Raw genomic sequence first — 19,617 nt, 5'->3', positions numbered from 1 at the left:
CTCACTTACCAAATCACGGATTTTTCTTCTTGTTAATTGTAACTCATTCCTACTGGCCTTTTATCCCTCGGGGCCCCCCCGCCCCGGGATAATGCGGAGCCTCTTAGTATAACAGGTGCGACCCGGAGGCGGGAATTACGACGGTGGAGGGGGGATGAGGGGGATAGGATTACGAAAAACAGTCTCACTGGTACCTGTTTTATGCACCTCTATAGGTTCAAAGGTTACCGCCCTAAAGGCCACACCAGGTGTTTGCAGCAGGCGCATTAACCACCTAATGTATTTTCCCAGGAACTGAACCGGGAACTAGCAGCCCCCAGTCTTCTTATAAACTAACTAAAATTAACGTTTATTTCATTCTAACACGTCCACCCAATAAAATGCTCTGTTATGGTTACTAAACCTCAGATGATCTTTTTTTTTTATTACTTAAATGTGAATAATTTTGAGAGGTAGCCGTTGGCTCCCATGGCATATATTCGGCGCAGGCAGAATGTATGATATATATTTTATTTTTTAAATAATTTATATTTTTGGGGGGATTCCTCCAAATTCTATCTTTTTCCTTTCATTTCCTTTCCTTAACATACTCCTAACCTCCCCCCCCCCCCTAAAATGACCGCTACCACCCTTTATCAACACACACCACTGAATCCTAAAAGTACCCATACCGGCACCGAAAAACCCTTCCTAATTTAAAAAATATTCAAAATATGCTCTAATAAATACCTGCGTGGTAAAGTTACAATAGTGTGTTGTAGAGGCGGTTTCCCGCCTCCCGCCTACATATTTCAGACAGACATCAATGGGGGGATCAACCCCTCTCATCTCGAGCGGCCAAGGCGCTTTCTGGATTTAAACGCTCGACGCCTCCATCTGCTTTCACCTGCAGGTCAGAGGTTCAAAACCTGGCGTGGTCAACTCAGCCTTTCATCCTCACAATGTCGGTAAACTCAGTACCGTTATTTGCGCTAATAGTAACGTCTGTTATTTACAGCTCTTATGTTTTTGTTTGCATATTTATTATAGCGCGAACTCAACCCGTAAGGTATTGGAACGCTTTATATGAGCACCGTATTTACATTACACATTCAGGCACCGGGAGATGAAGTGATTTGCCCAGAATCACAGGATGTGGACGCGACCCCGAGGCTCGAACCCTGGTCTCCAACACCGTGAAACATTTTATTGAAAATAAATGGAGGTTCTGCTGTTCCAGCGATCTGCTCGAACCCACTGACAGCTGAAAACGGAATTAGGCGCCTCTGCTCCAACCGGTAAATGCGCCCTGGCGTCGATGGCTATTACTTTCCTTTTAAACCTTCGGTGGGGGGGGGGTGGAGGACGCCCCCTGGACACCAGGCTCGTGCTATAGAAGACATATGAATACGTGATGCTGGGGCGGGGTCTGTAAGTGATAGCGGGGCCGGGGGAGGTGTCGGTGTCACTGAAGGCATGCACCCGGGCGGAGGCGCACACAGGCCCCTTTGTTGTGGCGTCGAGCCCCATCTGTTCGGCGGATTAACATCAGAAAGCGTGGCCGGCTCCTCCAGGGACATCCCTCTGCCCCCTGCCATTCATCCGGGGCGCCCCTATTATCTGCCCCCCTCCTCTCGGGTGGCAACAGCTGGCCCCCTTTGTGGCCTTGGAATCTCCCCCAAACAAGGCCGCGGTGACGCCAATACGCGCAGGACCCGAGGGGCTGTCCCGGTGTCCCCTGACTCCGCACTCCGAACAACGGACCCCCGAGCTTTATTCTTTGGTGGGAGGGGGTGGCAGGCCGCGGGGATTGGTGGGCGTCGAGCGCGGGCCGCAGGTGCAGGCCTCGCCCCCAGCCAGCTATAAAGAAGATGGGGAAAGAGAGGGAAGTTTAATAAGGTGTCCCTGGCGTCCTGGGCTGGCAGAGGGCTCTCGGGGGGACGCAGACGATAGAGTGCCCATACTGTTCCTGGCACCTCATTAAACGCCCTCTCACAGGAGCCACTGGACAGGTGGCGAAGACTGGGCCGCGAAGATGCAGCCACATGGGACCCGAACACAGATGGTGGCTTTATGGGGACAGCTGGCGTCACTGGGGACCCCGAGACAGGTGGGGGCACCAGAGCCTCAGACAAAGATGGGGACCCCGGAGACAAAGGTGGGCACCCCAGAGAACCAGAGTAAGGTGCTAGCACGTGTGACCCCGACGCGGGTGATGATAATGCCAGCCACTGAGGAGCAGCTTGTGATGCCAGGGGGGCAGCCGCGCACGGGTGCCTCAGAGACAAAGCAACAGACAGGTGCCCCCCAAATCCAGCCACAGATCGGGAAATCAGGGGCACAGCATAAGACGGATGTACCAGAAATTCAGGCACAGATGGGTGCATCAGAGAGCCGGGCACTAATGGTGGCACCAGGGAGTCAGCCACAGATGGTGGCACCAGGGAACCAGCCACACATGATGGCACCGGGCAACCAGTCACAGATATTGCCACCAGACATCCAGCCACAGGTGGCAGCACCAGGCAATCACCCACAGGTGCCCGCGCAGAAGGAGACGGGCGCCCTGGACCGACACAAGCATCTGGTGTACAAGAAGGTGAGCCCCCAAGGGAGGGAGGGGGCGCTTGGGCGGGATGGTGAGGGGTCACACACACACACACACACGCATACACACACACACACTTGTAGAGATAGACATAGAAACGCTCACATACACACATTTATATAGGTGCACCGGGCCACACACGTACTCACAGACTTAAATGCACGGTTACTATCACGTGGACATGCTCAGGAAGCGACCAAGACATGTAGACATGTACACCCTCAACACATGCACAGGCTCTCACAGACACTCTCACACAGACGCATGCACTCACTTTCAGACAGACTTGCAATCACATGAACACACAACACTCACAGAGAGTATGGACTCACGCCTTCACACACACAGACAACCACACACACACACACACACAGACATCCACACACACACAACCACACACACAGACAAGCACATACACAGACAACCACACACACACACACACAGACATCCACACACACAACCACACACACAGACAAGCACATACACAGACAACCACACACAGACAGACAACCACACACAGACAGACAACCACACACAGACAACCTCACACACAGACAACCACACACACACAACCACACACACACACACACACAACCACACACACACACACACAGACATCCACACACATACAACCACACACGCACAGCCAACCACACACACACAGACCACCACACACAGACAACCACACAAACAACCACACACACAGACCACCACACACACACAGACAACCACGCACACAGACAACCACACATACACACAGAACCACACACACAGAGTGATACTGACTCTTGCACAGATCCCCATAGACAGATCAGCACTTTGCTACACAAAGACAAAAAACACTCTGACTGACAAACACAGTGATGGTGCATTCACAGACACCTCCTTTCACTCGCACGACACACGCACTCCAGAAACAGACAGGGAAGTGCAGTGAATGTCCCCTGCTGCTCGAGGTCCAACACCCGCTGAGGTAGAGACTTCTGCCAGAACCCCACACCTCGCCCCACCATCGCGCCCCACAAGGCTGGCACTTGCGAACTTGCATTGTTGAGGATATAAATGCAGGACAACAAGTAGCCGCCCCCTAATGGCTTCCTGAGACGCCTGTCTGTCAGCATCATTTAGGGCTTTTTGGGGCACAGGAGGGCGGCGCTGCGCCCTGTGCTCCTTTAAGCCATACAGAAGGTGGGGTTCTAGGAGGGGGAATGAGAGACGGGGGAGTAGGGAGACCCCCAGAACAAATGGACTGTTTTGGATGCCTTACAGAGGGCACTCCCTTCCAACAGAGGGACTACAGGAAGTGGGGCAGGGACAAGACAGACTGACAGACACATGTCAGAGAAAAATGTTAAAATAGACTGCATGAGAGGGCAAGGAGGGCATAGAGAAGGGCAGAACAAACAAGAGACAGGGAAGGAAGAGATCAAGGGACAGAAAGAGAGGCGAAAAGATGAAAAATGGGCGGGAAAACCGAGACAGTACAGAGAAAGAGACAGAGACACAACGACTAAATAGATGCAGTCAACAATAGAGAGGCAGAATAAAAGACAAAAAGCTAGGACTAAGGGAAGGAGAGATGAGGGCAAAGACGAGGCGGAATAGAGTGAGAGACAGAATCTGGAGAAAGAGAGTGAGGGAGACAGGAAAGTAAGAGGTGGAAGGTCAGTGAAGGAGAGTAAAAGAGGCACAAAGAGACAGCGTCGCAGAGACTAAGAAAGGAAAAGTGACAGAGCTAGGAAGAGACGGAAATATTCTGAGACAGAATACGAGACAATTGTCCAGAGAGCGACAAAGAGACGGGTCCATATTGCTGCTACTCACCGGTAAACAACATCTAAATAGATAAACACCTTGATTGAGACAAAAAGAGAAAAGAAAGGGCACCAGAGAGCAAGAGAGGGGGGAGTACAGATAAAGAGTCACAAAGAGACTCAAGGCACAGAAACAGGCATTCACCCAGCTGCAGGGCAGGTGGCAGTGCCTGTCGATGCCGCTCTGCCTGCTCCTAGAAGTGACTGAGCTGTTTACCCCGTTCCTCGTGACCCTTTAAATGATGGCTGTGGGGGTGGCTGTCTCCATGGTAACAGCCGAGACCGCCCTTTGCTCCCCCCAGTGATTCTCTGTGGGGCGGCCGTGGTGCCCTGGTGGTCGCTCTGAACACCCTGCACTCCTAGCCCAGGTTTCTCTCTGGGTGAGGTGTTGTTGGTGCTGATATGTATGGCACTAGTAGTGTTGATGGTGGCAGGGGTGGGATGCTGAGTGGCTCTGGTGGGTGCCTTCCCTGGTGGCATCTTTGATCGGCTGGTGCATCCTCCCCCAAGTAACTCTGTGGGTGATGGTAGTGATGTGTATGGCAGAAGTAGTGTTGGTGGCAGGGTGTGGAGCTTGGGGTGGCTCTGGTGGTTTCCCTCCTTAGTGGCATCTTTGATCGGCTGGTGCATCCTCCCCAGGTTTCTTTGTGGGTGAGGTGTTGTTGGTGCGGATATGTATGGCAGTAGGAGTGTTGTTGGTGGTAGGGGTGGGGTGCTGAGTGGCTCTAGTGGTTTCCCTCCTTGATGGCAGCTTTGTTCGGCTGGTGCATCCTCCCCAGGTTTCTCTGTGGGTGATGGTGGTGATACATATGGCACTAGTAGTGTTGTTGGTGGCAGGGTGTGGAGCTTGGGGTGACTCTGGTGGTTTCCCTCCTTGGTGGCATCTTTGATCTCCTGGTGCATCCTCCCCAGGTTTCTCTGCGGGTAATAGTGGTGATACGTATGGCAGTAGTAGTGTTGATGGTGGCACGGGTGGGGTGCTGAGGTGCTTCCCTTTGTGACCGCCCTGATCTTTCTTCCCAGGTCATCAAGCCTCAGATTGAGAAGAAGCGCAGAGAGCGAATCAACACCAGCCTAAGCCACCTCAAGACCCTCCTCCTGGAGCCCGCCAAACCTGGTCGCAAGGTAAGTACTCTCCACCCACAGCAGGTCCCCCCCAACTCCATGTGACTGCCCTCCTTTCTGAAGACCCCTGCCCCAAGTACCAACCACATCCATGCATAGCCCATCAGAGACCCCGATGCTCCTCCTACTGACTCTCACCTTTGGGTTGATCCCAAGGCCCGCCCTCTTCTCCTGGACCTCTACCCGGGGTAACCTCCAGGACAATCTCGAACCTCCCACCCAGCACTGAACAACCGCAGGACCCCGATTCTAGGTCCCATGTTGAGCACTCCCCTCCGTGCATGGTCATTCCGTGCACCTCGTGCAGTTGGGCAGCCCTCTGGGGGATCCATCCTCGGGCACGCACTCTAGGTAAAGCCCTCTAGCCACCACCTCAAAACTCTACCCAAAGGATGCCATCCTGGGATACATCCTTGTTCCCTCCCATTCTGCGACTACTCACTGACTCCCGGTAGCCACCATCCACAGACGCTGCCCTCGGGACCCCACCCTGAGATTAGCCCATGTGACCAGTGACCCCTGGATACCTCACCCCAGGCCTGCTTCCTGGAGCAAAGCACCCTAGGACTGACGCTGAAGCTTCCTAACCCCCACTAACACTCTGGAGCCACTAACCTGACACTGACATGCAGGGGCCTCTTTCTAGGACTGACTCCAGTTATTTGGAACATCAGATTGACCATGGGGAGGCCCCTGGGACTGATCACCTTTAGCCGCCACCATTGGCTGACCGATGGAGCCAACACCCTAGAACTGTCTCCGGAGAACCACCTATTGCCCTCACACTGAGCCTCTATGGCTCTCACCGGGGGACTGACCCTGGAATCAGGAGCCTGAGACTGTTGAATAGTAGCCGACCCCTGTTACCTGAGATTGATGCCCAAGAACCTCCCACTGGGACTGATACCTGGGACCAACATCCCAGGACTGCCTCTAGAAAGCTACACCCAGGGAATGATCTGTGTCACTGACCTACCTAGGATCCTTACCCATCACAGACCACTCAACTGCCACCCTGGCATCGACTAGCAAGACCCCTGCACCGATGTGACTCCTCCCTCCTAGCATCCTGGGGCTGATCCCTAGGCCAGAACCCTAAGAGTGACCCTAGAATCTTCCCTCTCTTTTCTCTCCAGTCTCTCTATTTCCACTCTCTGTCTCACACTTTGTGAGTCGTCTCACGCTCTCCTTGTCTTTCCCTTGGCAGTCTCACCCTTCTCGACTGGACAAGGCGCACATTCTGGAGATGGCTGTTCTGCGTGTTCAGGGCCTTCAGCAGGCAGGTGAGTGACAACAATCCCCTCTCCCACTGCTGTGGTCAAAGCCAGGCATCATATCTACAACATATGGGTTTCACCCCTATCTGTGACTCTGCTGTTCCCTCCTCTGGTCATTTGTGGCCTATGTTCCTCCAATGCAGGGTTCAGAGGCATGTGTTCCCTTACCCTGGTTTATTAGAAATCTTTCTGCAAGAAAATGTCTCCCATGTGTCTTCCTGCCTCGTTTAGAGTGTTTGTGTCTCCTGCCTCATTCCAGGATCTGCTGCCAATGGGAACCAACCTTTACAACGCAGTCATCACATTGCACTACATTTACAACGCAGTCATTACATCGCAACATCCTTTACAACGTATGTCACTACAACGCAGCCACTACATTGAATGCCACTACAACGCATGCCACTACAACGCATGTCACTACAACGCAGGCATTACATCGCATGTCATTACAACGCATACCATTACAACGCATAGTACCCCTACACCAGAGGTCTTCAAACTTTTCCATGTTGAGCCCCCCCAGCTGAATTCCCCCAGATGTTGGGCCCCCCCACCACCCAACAGAAACCTCGGGAATCCGGCACACCACATGATCGACTGCCACGCGCACACCACGGGCCATATCCGGCAAACAATGCTCAACACAACAAGAGTGCCTAGCAAACTGCAGGCCTGTGAGTGGGTGTGACGAAACGACAGAGGTGTACCAGACAGCTCAAAACACAATCCTCCAAGACAAAATGTGCGCAAATTCTCCCCACTAGGATGCCCTGCCTTACACAGGACACAGATCAACAACAACACCACCAACATGAATGTGACGGGTGTGCCGGTGCCCAGCCACACCTAGACTCTCAATCTGTGGGTGAATCCCTGCCACTGCCATCCTCAGGCTGTGCTCCACATCCAGTTCTAAACGGTACCTAGTCTTCAACACCGCAAGTGCTGAGAACCCAATCTCACAAACTCCCCAACAAATAAACAAATACATTGTAGGATGTAAAGCACCATGCACAAGTGAACCAAAGGGAGGACCGCCGTGATGAACCCACTATAGGGAACACACCATGGGTGCTTCACCAAGCGGAACCCAAAACATGGAACCCGACCTTGCCCATGGGGGCCCCGCATTCAAGTAGCAGCTGGACGTCACGCAAAATGTCACACGCATGATGCATAGATCCCACACATGAGCACACATAGAATACAGAACAGTAACACATAGGCAAGGGAGCAGCCAAACAATTTAAATACCTTCCACTCTGAACCACAGCTCTCATGGCACCAAGAAAGCAAAGGAAGTCATCACAACCCTCCCCATCCATCATGTACACCTTGTCATCCACCAACTCCCCCACCATTCATTCCGTCCCTCCATCTGAGCCCCATCCACATCCAAACCCCTTCAACCACTTGCAAACCCATCCACCTTCCATCCCTCCATCCATCATCTCACCTCTTCATCCCTCCATCCACCCCCTCACCCATCCATCCATCATCCATCCATCCCTTCACCCAATCTATCCCCTCACCAATCCATCCACTCTTCCACCGATCCATCCACCCACTCATCCATCCAACCATTCACCCAAGCTATCCTCCCACTCATCCATCCACTCCTCCACTCATCCATCCACTCTTCCACCCATCCATCCACTCCTCTACCCATCCATCCATCCATCCACTCATCCATCCAACCACCCACCCTCTCACCCATCCAGCCATCCCCCCACCCACTCATCCATCCACCCAGTCACTCATCTGTCCACCCACTCAACCCCCCACACATCCATCCACCCATCCATCCCGCTCTCCACCCTCCCCCACTCATGCATGCACTCTCTGACCCATCCATCTCCATGCTCCTCTCCTCACCCATCCACGCACACACCTGCCCATCCACTCTGCCAATCATTCATCCATGTCATCACTCATCCATCCATCCATCCTCCCCCTCTCTCTCCATTCCCCCCTCACCCAGCCACCCATCCCTCCAGCCACCCTTCACCCATCCACCCACTCATCCCTCCACTCATCCACTCATGAATCCATCCATTGACCACTCATCCACCCCTTCACTCCTCCATCCATCCCCCCGTCCATCCACTCTCCTCAATCACCCATCCATCCCCACATCCACCCCTTCACTCATCCATCCATCCATTCATTCATCCCTTCACCCATCAATACATCAATCCATCCATCACCTCTCTCATCCATCCACCCACCGACTCGTCCACCATCCACCCCCCATCGATCCATCCACCATTTCACTGATCCATCCACCCCTCCACCCATCCATCTACCCTTCCAACCATACACACATCATCCACTCCCATCCATCCCTCCACTCATGCATCCGTCCTCTCTCCCACCATCCATTCACCCCTTCACTCACCATCCATCCCCTCACTCATCCATCCACCCCCCACCCATACATCCACCACTCCACCCTCACACCTTTTATGATTCAAATTCGAATCTGCAGACCAACATCCCTGAACACCGGGTGCCCACACAAAGATCCTCATGGGTTGAGGACCGCAGACCAGAGCCCACTGTCCCGATTCATGGCCAAACCCGGATTGCAACCTCTCCCTCCCTTCCCAAAATAACTGAAGGACTGCCGCCCCCCCAACTCCCCCTCACTCCCATCCCCCTTGAAAGGCTGGGGCCCTGGACCAGAGCCCACCCTGCCCGTGCCTCAAAACCTCTGCGAAACCTTCTCTCCCTTCTGGGAAGAGCTAACTGTCCCAGGAAGGGGTTAATTCACAGAGCTGACAGCTTCAGCTGCAGTGGGAGGCAAGGGGTCTCCTCTGCTAAAACTGAAAGCGTGTCTGTTTGTTTGCTTTCGTTTTTAGCAGAGGAGACCCCTGCCTCACACGCAGTCGAAGGTGTCACTCCGTGAATTGGCCCCCTCCTGGGAGAATCACCCAGACAAAGAAACGGGCACAAAGGGAAGATCGAAGTGGAGCCCGCGCCCCCCCTGGGATGGCGCCGCGCCCCCCCAGGGGGGCGCGCCCCACAGATTGAAGAACCCTGCCCTACACTATCCAACACTTACCCTACGGTTGCACCCCCTGGAGTGAGAATTGTCATTTTTACCCCTACACTATCCAACACTTACCCTACTGTTGCACCCCCTGGAGTTAGAATAGTCATTTTTACCCCTACACCATCCAACACTTACCTTAAATGCAATGTAATGGTATGCGTTGTAATGGTATGCGCTGTAAAGGTATAATGCGATGTAATGGAATGCGTTGTAAATGTAGTTTAAAAATATGTGTTGTAATGGCATGCAATGGAAATTTATGCATTGTAAGGGATGTTGCGGTGTAAAAACTGCATTGTAAAGGCATGTGTTGTAAATGTATGCGTTGTAACGTCATACATTCGCTGCCAATACCAATGTGCCTTGTAACCCAATGGTTCCACCTTCATGTGTGTGTCTTCCTGTGAATTTGAGTGCAGTGGTTCGTGGTGCACCTTGCGCTGCCCATGCATGTATGTGGTATTTTAGCCAAACTAAATACATTTGCCGGGTTAGCAGGACTTCCATATTGGGCAAGGGAGCCAAGGGCAGAGCTCTTACGTTTTCAATGTCCTTGTTACGTGATATATGATGCTGCATTAGTAATGGGTAAACCTGACTACAAGTACCAGAATGCAAAGCAAACATCTGGACGGGGTGAACTACTCATGCATTGACCTTGAAAATGAGAGACCTGCTCAAGACATTGACTTAAAATGAAGATCAAAAGCAGTCGGAAACCTTTCAGACAGATGTGTGGCTCATTCTACCTGTCCAGGTACATGACCTGGGGGCTAGCTGTGTCCCAATTAGCCCAACGTGGTAAGCTTCCATGCTTTGGCAATATAAACAAACAGTGATGCAGCAGAGCCAGGTTAATTTTGGAGCAGGTATGCCAGCTCTAAAAACATAAGGCCATATAGGCCATATTTATCATTGAGTGACACAGTGTAACACAGCAGGTCACCTTTCTGCGGAACAGGAAAAGGGCAGGATTGTGGCGTATTTAACACTATACTACAGATTCCTGCCGTGTCCCAGCGCTGGTGCGGAATGTGCTGCCGAGCGCACACGCAGGCACTCTTGCACCATGGGATTGTTTTTATGTAGGAAGGGGTGCCTTCCTGCACAGTAACAATCCTCGGATGCATTTCCCTCTTTCTATGAGTGCTGCAGAATGCAACACATATAGAAAGAGGAAAAAAAGAAGCAAAATCAACGTATTTCTCCTCGTTACGCCTCTCCGGGTGAGGCAAGTCTTGGTGCGTTTCCAAGGTCTATCCACTTATGGTGAATCTGGGAACACCCACGGACCACCCGTGGACCACCCGTCGACCACCCACGGACCACCTCCCTGTGCAGAGCAATGCAGCAATCTGCGATGCATTGCGTTACTCTGGATTTATCAAACCACGCAGGGCCATAGTTCTCCTGAGGTGTACCCCAGGACATGTACTTAATGTAAAGTATGAATTCGTTCCCGTTCTCCATAGCTTGCCTAGAATGCATCTGTATGTTGTACTCATCTTAAAAGAAATAATTAGTTTCACTTTTACATATTGGTCCTTTACCTTTTCAGTAATAATTCAATGAAAATCATCCCAGGGTTAAAATGTCATCAGTGATGCAAAGCGACCACATTAGGCAAGATGACATTCGTGCCAACCCTATGGAAGGTTACTGGCAGTGATCAAATCAGTTCATCAGATAGGAGCTCCCACCAGAAATGTAGAATGCCTCTCCTTGTGTTATACATAACAGCCATTACCACTAGAAGCTCCCCCAAGGACTGTCAGCAGTCTCCACAGGAGAGCTTCCTGATGGGGTTGCTGAGAAGGAGCACGTCGAGGACAAGGAAAGGCAGATGGCTGATGCTCAGGGGCGGTAGTCAGGGCACACTGTCAATCTACTCAACTTTGCACAGCCCTACCAAAATAGGCCCTTCATTTTCTGTGCTCCACTGCCACCCTGAGTGCATAAATTAACACAAAATATCTAGGTATTAATACATATTTTGCTGAAAGCAGAACTCGGAAATACAAAGCAGTTATTGACTCTTTATGTTTCCAAGCTCTTCTATCAGAAAATATTCAATATATTGGAGATATTTTGAGTTTGTATATGCATTGAAGATGCAAAAATAAATTTACAGATCACTTCTGCGCCAGTGCAGCGGTGAAACAGCGTCATGATATGACTTAGCAATGCACTAACTATTGATCAATTAATATTGATCAGCCAACACAAAGAGCTGAACCTGAAAGATTTGCCAAGACTAATAACTTTTTTTTAAAAGCATTGAAAACGATTTTATTCAAGGATGCTTAGAAGTCAGAACAATTGTACTCAGGACCACCCCTCCTCCCAGCAGAGACTGTGCCCTGTCCCCCACCTGAGAACCTGTCATAGCCCCACCAACTGACGGGTGGTCCAGGAGACTCACCCATTCCTCGTAATTAACATGTTGGTCCGAACACATAACTGACCTGTCTCTTTCACAAGATGTTCAGAGCACTAAATATAGTAAATAACTAATTGAAGGTATGCTTCTATATAGGGCCTCTCCTACAGTGTCATTTTACCCATGCTCGTATTTGTGAGTAGGCCCTACAAGTTCATTGTGTGTCTGTGTGTGTGCAAACATGTGCATGCATTTCCAGAGGTAGAGCTGTGAAGAACCATTTGTTCATATAAGTAAAGAGTTGGTCGGAACCTGGTGTCAGACATACACACCCACAAGTATGAGCACAGACAGACTCACTCACATATATATAAGGGTAAAGCGGGTTTGGCAGTGCGCTCTGTGTTGTACCATGCCATGGTTTGTCTCACCTTCCTTTTCTTTCTGTCTTACAGCCTCTCAGGATGAAGGTTTTTCTGCTGGTTTCACCCACTGTCTGTCTTTGATCGACACTTTTCTCGCCTCAGAGACACCGATGGACAGTGCCCTGCAGCCTAAACTGGCGGAGTACCTGGGCAATGCGCTGCGACCCATGGAAGCTCAGAACTATAACCTGGGCAGAGTCCCTCAACCCATCCAGGCACAGAACACTACCCAGGGCTGTTCCCTGCAACCCATACAGGCACAGAACACTACCCAGGGCTGTGCCCTGCAACCCATACAGGCACAGAACACTACCCAGGGCTGTGCCCTGCAACCCATGCAGACCCAGAACACTAACCAGGGCTGTGCCCTGCAACCCATGCAGACCCAGAACACTAACCAGGGCTGTTCCCTGCAACCCATACAGGCACAGAACACTACCCAGGGCTGTGCCCTGCAACCCATCCAGGCACAGAACACTAACCAGGGCTGTCCACTGCAAACCATACAGGCCCAGGACCATATCCAGGGCAGTGACCATCGACCACTGTTGGCAGAGTCCCAAAAACAGGACAGTGCTCCTCAACCCATGCAGGCCCAGAGTCATACAGGCAATGGAATGCAATCAGTGCAGATCCAGATCCACAGCCAGTGCAGTGACCTACAACCACCGCAGGCAGAGAACCGAAACAAAGGCAGTGCCCTCCAACATACGCAGGCCCAGAACAAAAACCAGGGTAATACTCTCCGGTCACTCCAGGTGGAGACCCAGGACCACAGCAGGGACCTCAAACTCATGCAGACCCAAAACTACAACCAAGGCAGTACCCTGCAATGCACGCAGAGTATGCAAACTGAGAAAAAGTACCAGAGCAATGCCCTCCAAATACATTTGGTGGAAAACAAAGGCACTGCCCTTCAACTGATGCAAGCTGAGAACCAGAATAAAGTCCTTCAATTACAGCAGGCTTCAAGCAGAGATGTTAACAGCCAACCAATGCAGCTAGCTGAAAATCAAGGCGGTGCACTGCGACCGAAACATGCAACTAACCAAGGCAGTACTCTACAACCACTTCAGGCCCAGAATCATGCACTGGGCAGTGCCTTCCAGAGGCAGCAGGCTGAGAACCAGGCCACTGCAATCCGTCTCCAACAGGACAAGAAACAAGGCAGTACATACCAACTTATGCACACACAGAAGCATATCCGGTGCAATGCCCTCCGGCTAAAGAGAGATGAGAACAAGAGCAGTGCCACAGTTAGAATGCTGGCCAAGGACCATGGCGGTGGCCTCCAATTGAGGCAGGTCAAGGACCAGAGTCGAGTGCTCCAACCTATGCAGCTCCAGAACCAGGACAGAGCTCTTCGATCAATGCATGCCCAGAACAATGGCAGTGCCATCCAATCAATGAAGATCCACAATCAGGGCAGCGCTCTTCAAATGAAGCAAGCCCAGAACCAGGACAGTGTTCTCCTACTGAAGCAGGTTGAGAACCGGGATAGAGCAATTCGATTGGAGCAGACTGAGAAGCAGTGCAGTGCCCCCCAAATTCAGAAAGTCAAGCGCCATAACCCACTGAGTGCGATTCAACTGCAGAATCATGAAACCCAAAACCAAGGCAGTGCCATTCGACAACAGATGGCTACGAAACAGCGCAGTGCTTCGCATTCACCAAAAATCAAGAACCAGGGCAACAGGCTGCAACCATTGCAGGAACAAACCCTTGGCAGTAGTGCTCTCCGGCACAAACAAGCTCAAGCCGCTGACAGCACCCACCCAGCTGCTGCAAGTGCAACTCTCCAGACACCCCTGACTCAACAGAAGGAGAACATGAGCGAAGACAAAGAGAACATAAATCCGCCTGAGCATAGACAGTGCCATGGCTTCGAAGAGACCCCAGGGTCCTGGGAGCGCCCAGTGGCCGGGGCAAGTAATAGTCGTCCTCATCCATGGAAGGGGGTGCGGAGGCTGGCCTTCACACCACCAGAAAATGATTCTGTGGAGCTAGGTGAGGCCCACCACACGCCCATCAAGAAGAGAGCCTTGGTTGCACTTCGCTTGGCCAGGGACAACTGGACAAGGACACATGCCCCACTCCCTCTCCAGGCCAGGCCCTCAGCAGAGTCACCCAGCGGGGGCAACTATGGGCCTTTGCAGGGTTCAAGCACAGAGCTCGTTTGGAGACCATGGTGATGTTGGAGTGAATTACAGACTGTGATGACCAGTTAGGTCAATCAGAGAGAGCGGGTCTTCAGGGTGTAACATTTACACCTTTAATTTATTTTCAGATTTTTTTGTAAATAACTTATTTATATTTTGTAAGAGTTGTTATGAAAATAAAGCTATTTGTTTCTTATTTTTGCTGAGGCAGCACTTTTATTACAATTATTAAAGCTAGTCGCGGAGGAGGGCCGTGAACGGAATTAGATTAGAAGAACGTGGAAATAGTTGCACAATGCCCTCACACATTTCAATGGAGCCTCGCTCATTCCTCGTTAATATCTTCATACACTTTAATGGAGTCTCACTCGTTCATTGTCACTTGACTCATACACTTCAATACAGGTTCATGCTTCAATGGTATCTCGCGTACCTCATCACGTGACTCTTACAATTCAATAAAGTTTCACTCACTCCACATCATTGGTCATACATGCTTCATTAGAGTCTCTTGTTCCTCGTCCCTTGATTTGTACACCTCAATACGAATATATGATGTTACAACACATGCAATTACAGCGCATACTTTTACAACGCAGTCTTTACATTGCACTTACCATTACATTGCATGATTTTTCAATGCATGACATTACAACGTATTTATAAAAACTACCATTAGAACGCATACCATTACAATGCATAATACTTTTATGGCAACAGTAGGGTAAGTGTTGAATAGTGTAGGGGTAAAAATTAGTATTCCCACTCCAGAAAGTGCAACAGTAGGGAAAGTGTTGGATAGTGTAGGGGTAAAAATTACTATTCCATGTACCCCAAAACCCATACCCACCCTAATATCAAAAGAAATCTCCATTACTTACCTTATAATGCGTTGTAATGGCATGCGTTGTAGTGGTATGCGTTGTAGTGGTATGCGTTGTAATGGCATGCGTTGTAGTGTCATGCGTTGTAATGGCATGCATTGTAATGGCATGCGATGTAAAGGCAGTTGCGTTGTAATGGATGTTTCCCCTCAATACAGTCTCACTCACTCCACATCACTGGTGGTTCATGCTTCAATTGAGTCTCACTTGTTGATCATCACTCACTTCATATTCTAAAGCCGTTCCACTCATTGCAAACTATTCTCCATTGCTCCATAGACGTCAATGGATTCCCACTCACACCTAGCGTCCAAGTAGTCCCATAAACATCTGAAGGTCTCACTCATCCTACCAAGAGTCTCTGCATGGAGCACATCTCCTGTGTGCTCTCGGCACCCACATCAACTTCATTCATTAAAGCACCATCCCTGAGCAAATCCCAGTTTGTTTCAGGCGTAGGCCATCTCAACAGTGTAAATGAAGCAGTAACTTCAGACTATTTTCTTCTCAAATACCTTATTCCAAGCAGCCCGGACCCAAGCAAAACCCTGAATGGCAGCAGCTCAAGTGGCAGCTCTAAAACCTGCACCCAGTAAGACTCTTAGAAGGAACTACAACTCAAGATTCATAAACAGCACTAACAACGAGCAAAAGACACTAGGCACTCGTCTCCATCCCACACTACAACACCATACACCGACACATCTAAGAACGCACACCAACACGTTTCGACGCACAACATGGCGCTCAAATAGAACCTCTCTAGGAACATCTCCTTTGTGGTTTCTTTTTCAGCTCTCACAAATCTAGGAAATTCACCCTAAACATGTTCTTGGAATGTTGGAGCTGTTTCAGAGCTCATCTCGTATTTTCCCTGACACTCAGCTCAAGACGGGACCTCGCTGCTAGTCACCGCCAGTTGCCCAACCCAACCAACACTCTCCTTCTTACCACGGTTACTACATCACTCATCACTGTACAACAAGCCAGGGTACTAGAATGTCATATCTTGCCTTGTTTCCAGCTGATTGAATTCGTATAGAAGTCATATGCTGTCTTTAGGGTGAAGGACCTCGATGCTCCATTAACCACCGTGGTATTCTTCATCACACTTACGCACTGACAAACATACGCTACATCCTCTGTGTCTTTTCTTTGAACATAATACATCTTGTACAATTTCTGCACTCTAGTTGTATTTCTTTGGCCCTTGTCCTTATCCCAGCACAACAACCTAGACCCACCAACACATCCTGGCAGAGCCTGGGAGATGGGATTTCTGGCTCTCGTTGGCTTGAAACAGGAAACATCAATGGAGGAATTTGTGGTGCACATGGTTGTATTAGGCTCATTAACTCATGCTTCCAGGTTAAACTCGAACCTCTCTTTCCCCCCATTTTAACCCCCCCCCACCAAGCTGGTGTGTAGTGACCCAAATCTTAAAATGCAGAAATAACTCTGCCACCCAACGTCTTTTCTACTTTGAGTGAACTTAAAGTCTCAAGCCAGAAAAATGTGCTCAACATGTTTCATCTCTCTCCAAAATAGCACACAGTTCTGTTGGACTGTGGACAGTGCTTAATTTGATCCAGTGGTTTCCGGTGAGGCACCGGCACTAAGGGCCATTTTAGCAAGGACTTGCGATAATTATCGCAAAGCGCGCTTAGCGCTGTATTTTTTATCGCTGGTTACATCGCGGAGATAACGCATTATTATCAACGTTTATCTCCAAGGCGATAATAAACCAGCGATAGCGGCGATTCTCCAGCAATAATGCAGGAAATCCAGCATTGAATTCCCATTGCTAAGGAAAAGGTTGCTAATAATCAGGTGAGGATTCAGCCATAGAATCCACCTCCCATAGAAAACAATAGCTAAGTCAGGATTGTAGCAGGTGTTAAAATCCAGCGATAAACGCGGTTAGCGTGCTTTTTTTATCGCTTCGCGGACCTTGGTAATAGGCGGAAGGTGTGTTTGAGACTGCTTTCAGTCGCTTTCAAGTTGGGAACGCCTCCTTTGCATGTCATTAGCGATAAATATCGCTGACATGCAAAGCAGCACCCAAAAAGGTCGCTTTCGCCATAAAGCTGTCGCTAACAGCTGTTAGCGACAACTTGCTGAAAGGGCGATAAAAATATCTATGGGGATTCCGGAGTTGGGAGCACACCGCTGACCTCTTCCGCCGTATCGCCCCACTGCATCATGGTCTGTGCAGTTCAAGTATTTTCAAGAACAGTTCAAAGTTCAAATTTCCAAAGTATTTCACCTCAATCGGTGCAAGTAAGTCCTTGTATTGTGATCATCTCTAGACACAAGCCTAGCTCGTGTTTCGGGATTGATTCCCTCATCAGTAGAGATAGTTTCAGGGTTGCAGAACAGGTCGCCAAACACCCGTCATGGGCCTCGTTGCCCCTCTGGCGCGCAGGTGCATCTCCAACCAGCTCGTCAGCTAATTGGCCACCGGGAGCCATGAAAAGGGGATTCCGGAGTTGGGAGCACACCGCTGACCTCTTCCGCCGTATCGCCCCACTGCATCATGGTCTGTGCAGTTCAAGTATTTTCAAGAACAGTTCAAATTTCCAAAGTATTTTACCTCAATCGGTGCAAGTAAGTACTTGTATTGTGATCATCTCTAGACACGAGCCTAGCTCGTATTTCGGGATTGATTCCCTCATCAGTAGAGATAGTTTCGGGGTTGCAGAACAGGTCGCCAAACACCCGTCACGGGCCTCGTTGCCCCTCTGGCGCGCAGGTGCATCTCCAACCAGCTCGTCAGCTAATTGGCTACCGGGAGCCATGAAAAGGGGATTCCAGAGTTGGGAGCACACCGCTGACCTCTTCCGCCGTATCGCCCCACTGCATCATGGTCTGTGCAGTTCAAGTATTTTCAAGAACAGTTCAAAGTTCAAATTTCCAAAGTCCAAAGTATTTCACCTCAATCGGTGCAAGTAAGTACTTGTATTGTGATCATCTCTAGACACGAGCCTAGCTCGTGTTTCGGGATTGATTCCCTCATCAGTAGAGATAGTTTCGGGGTTGCAGAACAGGTCGCCAAACACCCGTCACGGGCCTCGTTGCCCCTCTGGCGCGCAGGTGCATCTCCAACCAGCTCGTCAGCTAATTGGCTAAAATATCTATCTATCTATCTATCTATCTATCTATCTATCTATCTATCTATCTATCTATCTATCTATCTATCTATCTATCTATCTATCTGCCTGCCTTTTTCTCGCTGCGAAAAAACACAGTCAAAGGGTAGTTATGATTCAGCTAATTCAAACACGAAAAAAACATGACATTCGCCAGTTATGGTTCACAATTGCATACCACACAACACACTATTACTCATGTCACCCGCTATGTTTTGTTCTTGGTAGCCAGCCTTTTTATCCTGTGCCAGTGACAAAGTGGTGTACTGAGTCTGGGTGTTTTTACTGGTTTGAATTCTTTACGCCATAAAAAACATTTATATCTGGGGGGTTTTCCATTTTTTTATGAGGCCCTGTTCCCAACCCACTCCCTGCGATGCATACAGCCTTTGTCTATGTATATGCAGGGTTAGCTGCAGGGCCTCTCTTCTAGCGGCCGAGCACCAACGGGAAATACCCTTGGGCGCGTCCAGTGTTGGTTGGCAGGCAGTCCTGGCCAATGATCAGGCTCTGCTTTCAGCCCCCATCAGGTGCCAATCCTCAATGCGCACAGCCTTCTGCAATGCCCAGCCTGTGTTGGTAGAAGATTGGCCTAAGGCCAGGCTCTGCACCAAACCTGATCTCCGGTGGCAAGCACCTGCTGCTCGCAGCCTTTGGACTGGCCAGAGCCTGCATTCAACCGTATGTGGGCAACTTGTCCCCAGTGTTTACATACACTCTTTACCTGTGAGCAGGGGAGGCTCTTTTCTCGTGTTTTTG

At 50.2% G+C, this 19,617-nt stretch overlaps 1 protein-coding gene across 1 annotated transcript; it reads left to right on the top strand.

Annotated features, from left to right (window-relative positions):
* Positions 1-1,890: 1,890 nt before the first annotated feature.
* LOC147706409 (uncharacterized) lies at positions 1,891-14,858 on the top strand. The gene is made up of 4 exons (XM_086929610.1): positions 1,891-2,578; positions 5,425-5,526; positions 6,734-6,809; positions 12,697-14,858. Exons 1-4 carry the CDS (start codon positions 2,015-2,017, stop codon positions 14,856-14,858), a joined length of 2,904 nt encoding a protein of 967 aa, XP_086785736.1. The 5' UTR covers positions 1,891-2,014.
* The last annotated feature ends 4,759 nt before the right edge of the window (positions 14,859-19,617 follow it).

This window comes from Lissotriton vulgaris, chromosome 7, assembly GCF_964263255.1.
Source record: "Lissotriton vulgaris chromosome 7, aLisVul1.2, whole genome shotgun sequence".
NCBI classification, from domain to species: domain Eukaryota; kingdom Metazoa; phylum Chordata; class Amphibia; order Caudata; family Salamandridae; genus Lissotriton; species Lissotriton vulgaris.
This window is presented reverse-complemented; position numbering and strand designations above follow the sequence as displayed.